Genomic DNA, 3715 nt, shown 5'->3' with positions numbered 1-3715 from the left:
ATCCCAGAGACACCACAACCAGGGTGGCCATTGTGCTACAGAACGAAAAACAAGGGCTCCGCTTACGTCGATGTTCAGCGTGTGGGGAATGCGCAATGTGAATTCGATAATGCGGATTCGAAAGGGATCTCCCACTTCTACATTGGAGGGGATGGAGGCAGCGCAGACGACACAAGAAGCCAAGAAGAATTGTCCGTGACGGTGACGAATGTCCTGCTGTACAACCGCCCGTTGACTTCCGAAGAGATTGCAGGGCTTGCCAAAAATACAATTACTATTCCGAAGCCGGAGGGTCCGAAGAGATCGGTGGTGGATACTCAATCACCAGCGACAAGTGGACCAGATTTGGAGGGAACCGTGTCCTTGTCCAATTCTGCCGGGCAACGGCCGTTGGAAGAGGAACCGTTGAAGGCGAATTTTCGTGGTGACGGTGTATCCAGTGCAGCTTTCGTTGCCACGACTCCCTCGTCTGATGCTGCTCAAGCGGTGGCGACAGGGAGTGGAGATACGATGCAGGGAAATGGATCACCCCAAACTCCTGAGGTGAGCGTGAGCTCTGGCGGGCATGGGGAGACGGCGGGAGGAACGGATGCGCAGGGAGAGGAGGAGGTTATTACACAGGTCGGGGACGTAAATGCTACGGCACTCAGCAGCAGCCTCGGAAATGTGTCGCAGGGGAATAACAGTGATGATGGCACTGTGTGTGGGAGCGGACTGCTGCCATCGCTGCTGCTTCTGTTGGGACTGTGGGGGTTTGCGGCTCTGTGAGGAGTCACTGGCTGCCGCGTGGGACAGTTGCGGCATCCCCAGCACAGAATTACCCCATGGGAACCAATTTCTCTCATAAAACCTTTAATTTATTTTTCCGTATTTTAAATTAATTTTTTTGTTTGCTACTTTTTTTCAAAATTCTTTTCTTTCTTTAAAATTTGTTTTTATTTCCCATTCCCCACCCCTCTTTTTTGCTTTTCGGGGCAATCACTATGGACGTTTTTTCTACTCTTCCCTCTTTAATTGTTTCTTGCTGCACTCTTCCTGTGAGGGGTGCCGTGTGTTTCCCGCCCAACTGCTCCACTCGCACACCCACCGACACGCTCATGACGACGGCCCTGTGCGCCTCGCCTGCTGCACGCATGAGGAGGGGCCGCGACGAACGGCGCGCTGAGGGAGCCGTGACGTGTGGGCGTGCGACGAGGGCTTGTGGGGCGGAGCACACATTTCTTTCCCTCTTGTTTTGTTTTTTTGCGGCCAGGGCGGGCAGACACCCGCAGCGCCACACACACACAGTCACACCCTGCCGCCGTGTTTTTTTTTCCTTTTTGTTTTTCGTGTTCATTTCACGCGCTGGCAGTCCCGTCAGCATTTCTCTCCCTCCTGATGATTTTTTTTCTTTTGCTGCGCTCACTCCCCCGATGGAGAGACGCGACTCCCGTCATGTCTGCGTGCTTCTCTCAGTCCCCACACACACGAGTGACTGTGCTCTGCGGGCCGCACTCGCACGCCGATGAGAGGGCTGAGGGGAGCAGCAACACGCAGATGGCCCCATGAAATATAAACGATGTGCGGACACATGGAGGGTCAGACGGTTGAAGCACACGCAAACATCTTTTCAATTTTCTTTTCCGGGCAAAATATATACAGACAGTTTGGTGTGGCCACACGGCAGCCAGACGATTTTTAAATTTGTGTGGAACAGTAATGGACGATTTCTTTTTCATTTATAATTATTTTGTGTAATGGGGTTTGTATAAGACGAAGGGGATGGTTTTCTTTTTGTTTTAAATAAATCTTGTATGGATTGCCACTGCCTGGGCTGCTGTGGAGTCATGAGTTTGAGCGGTCTTCTTGTTGTTGTTTCGGCCATGCGTCTCTGCTGTACATTTTTGTTGTGCGTCTCTCCACATACTCTGCTCCCTCTTTTCTACTTCTTTGCTTTGTGTTTCCGCAGGCACACACACACACACACAAGATGCACATTGCAGTGGATTTGAATGCTCCTTTTGTAGTGTATGCTGGCAGTTGCGTGTGGCGGCTGTTGTCCTCTTCCGTGGCTATGAGGCGAAGGGAGGAGAGGGAGTGCGCAGCCCGAGTCTCTTTTCCTGCGGGTGTGGTGCACCGCGTGTGACTGCGTTGAGTTGGGCTCCGTGTCCCATTGAGGGCGGGATGGCAGGAAATTTTTTTGCCGTGTCATGGATGGATGAGGGTTCGCTTGCGCGTGTGGCTGGTGTGGTGGGTGCTCGCTCCGTGTGCGTTGTGTGGTGGCTGCGGGGTTTTTGCCATTTCCCTGGGGCTGTATCGATGAGCTGGGGGAGATGGTGGTGGATGTCTTCTTCTCCTACATGGTGGGTGGCTGCTGGCGTTGTGTGCCTTCCTTGCGTGGATGCCGTCTCGTGGTGTGTGAACTGTGCGGCTGGGCCTGCTGCCCTCTCCTCATGTTGTCTGCTCTCTCTCGCTGTATCCGCTGCACTCCGTCCCTCTCCCTCCTGTTCCATCCCTTTTCCTTCTGGCTCACGGATCGGCTGACTGACTCCAGCGACTCCACTACGGGTGATGGTGACTGCGATGGTGACGATGGTGACGGTGTGGCTCCGTGTGGTGTGCACCGTGTTGGTCCTTGCGCTCTCGTGCTGCTGCTGCAATTCCGTGTGCGTGACGGCCGCTGGTGGAGGTAATGACTCCCACACAATCGCCAGTACTCCAGAGGGATCACGTGGGACCACTACGCCAGGGTCAAGAAGCTTGGGAAGCGGTGCGGAACAGTCACAAGACGCGTCCGGTGTGGAAGGGCCTCAAGGTTGAGCGGCAGGTGTAGGAAACAAAACCACTGAGAATGCAGAGACTAAACATTTTGGTACGGCAAAGGAAAAAAAATGTGGCTGACGTTAAGGTACAGGCAAAAACGACGACAACTACAACGGAGGCGCCAACTACGACGACCACCCGTGCACCGTCACGTCTTCGCGAAGTCGACGGCAGCCTCAGCAGCTCTGCGTGGGTGTGTGCCCCGCTGCTGCTCGCCGTATCCGCGCTGGCGTGCACCGCTGTGGGCTAAAAGGGAGCGTGGGCTGTGCGGGCCAGCACTCAGCCACGGGGACATGTGTACGTCTACTGTGGTCCGATGTATAAAGTAAGAGTAATTATGATGATCGTTTTTTGCTTTGTTTGCTTCCGCTGCCCTGCTGTGTGCTCCGCGATGCTCCCAACATCCGCCACGTTGAACGCATTCCAGACACGCTCATATGCATGCGCAGTGGGGCCTTGGGCTTGGTTTTCAAAGTTCACTTTGTTTTAATGTTTTTATTGCTTTTGTAATTTATGGATTGCGGGGCGGTGTGAGAGTTTTGCAATCGCACTGATTCCATCTGTTTCATTGTGTGCGCAGCTGGCATGCTGCCATTTGTTACGGTCCGTGGCTGTGTGTTGTAGCGACCGTGTTTCTCTTTTTGCTTTCACTCTGCGTTGACGGGGTGTTGTTAGTTTGTGCTGAAGGCTGCACGCAAGTGACAGGAGTGATGGCGATGATGATGACTGGCCGTGTGCTGCTGGTGTGTGCCCTCTGCGTGCTGTGGTGCGGTGCTGCCGGCGGAGTTTATGCGAGTAATCTCGAGAACAACGCAGTTAGTCGCTGCATGGCGTCGGGAGTGTTGAATACAAATAAATCGTATACGCCGAGCGGATGCGAAAAAACTGCGCTGACGCTGCCTTTACGATCTGT

The 3715-nt window shown here is 53.7% G+C and overlaps 2 protein-coding genes and 1 pseudogene across 2 annotated transcripts, besides 2 other annotated features; all 3 read left to right on the top strand.

The window, feature by feature from the left end:
- Positions 1 to 768, top strand: Tc00.1047053418405.30 (trans-sialidase, putative; the record flags this gene model as incomplete). The annotated part of the gene is made up of 1 exon (XM_798011.1): positions 1 to 768. A coding segment is annotated over one exon (768 nt), but the record flags the coding sequence as incomplete, so codon positions are not given.
- Positions 1 to 3097: a sequence feature (areas not merged during assembly with more than two copies in the genome that could not be assigned to a particular haplotype).
- Tc00.1047053418405.20 lies at positions 2551 to 3054 on the top strand (annotated as a pseudogene).
- Positions 3098 to 3715: a sequence feature (heterozygous, Esmeraldo-like haplotype).
- Positions 3513 to 3715, top strand: Tc00.1047053418405.10 (mucin-associated surface protein (MASP), putative; the record flags this gene model as incomplete). Its single annotated transcript, XM_798012.1, has 1 exon — positions 3513 to 3715. A coding segment is annotated over one exon (203 nt), but the record flags the coding sequence as incomplete, so codon positions are not given.

Source organism: Trypanosoma cruzi, genomic scaffold (genome assembly GCF_000209065.1).
Source record: "Trypanosoma cruzi strain CL Brener 1047053516699 genomic scaffold, whole genome shotgun sequence".
Taxonomy (NCBI): domain Eukaryota; phylum Euglenozoa; class Kinetoplastea; order Trypanosomatida; family Trypanosomatidae; genus Trypanosoma; species Trypanosoma cruzi.
This window is presented reverse-complemented; position numbering and strand designations above follow the sequence as displayed.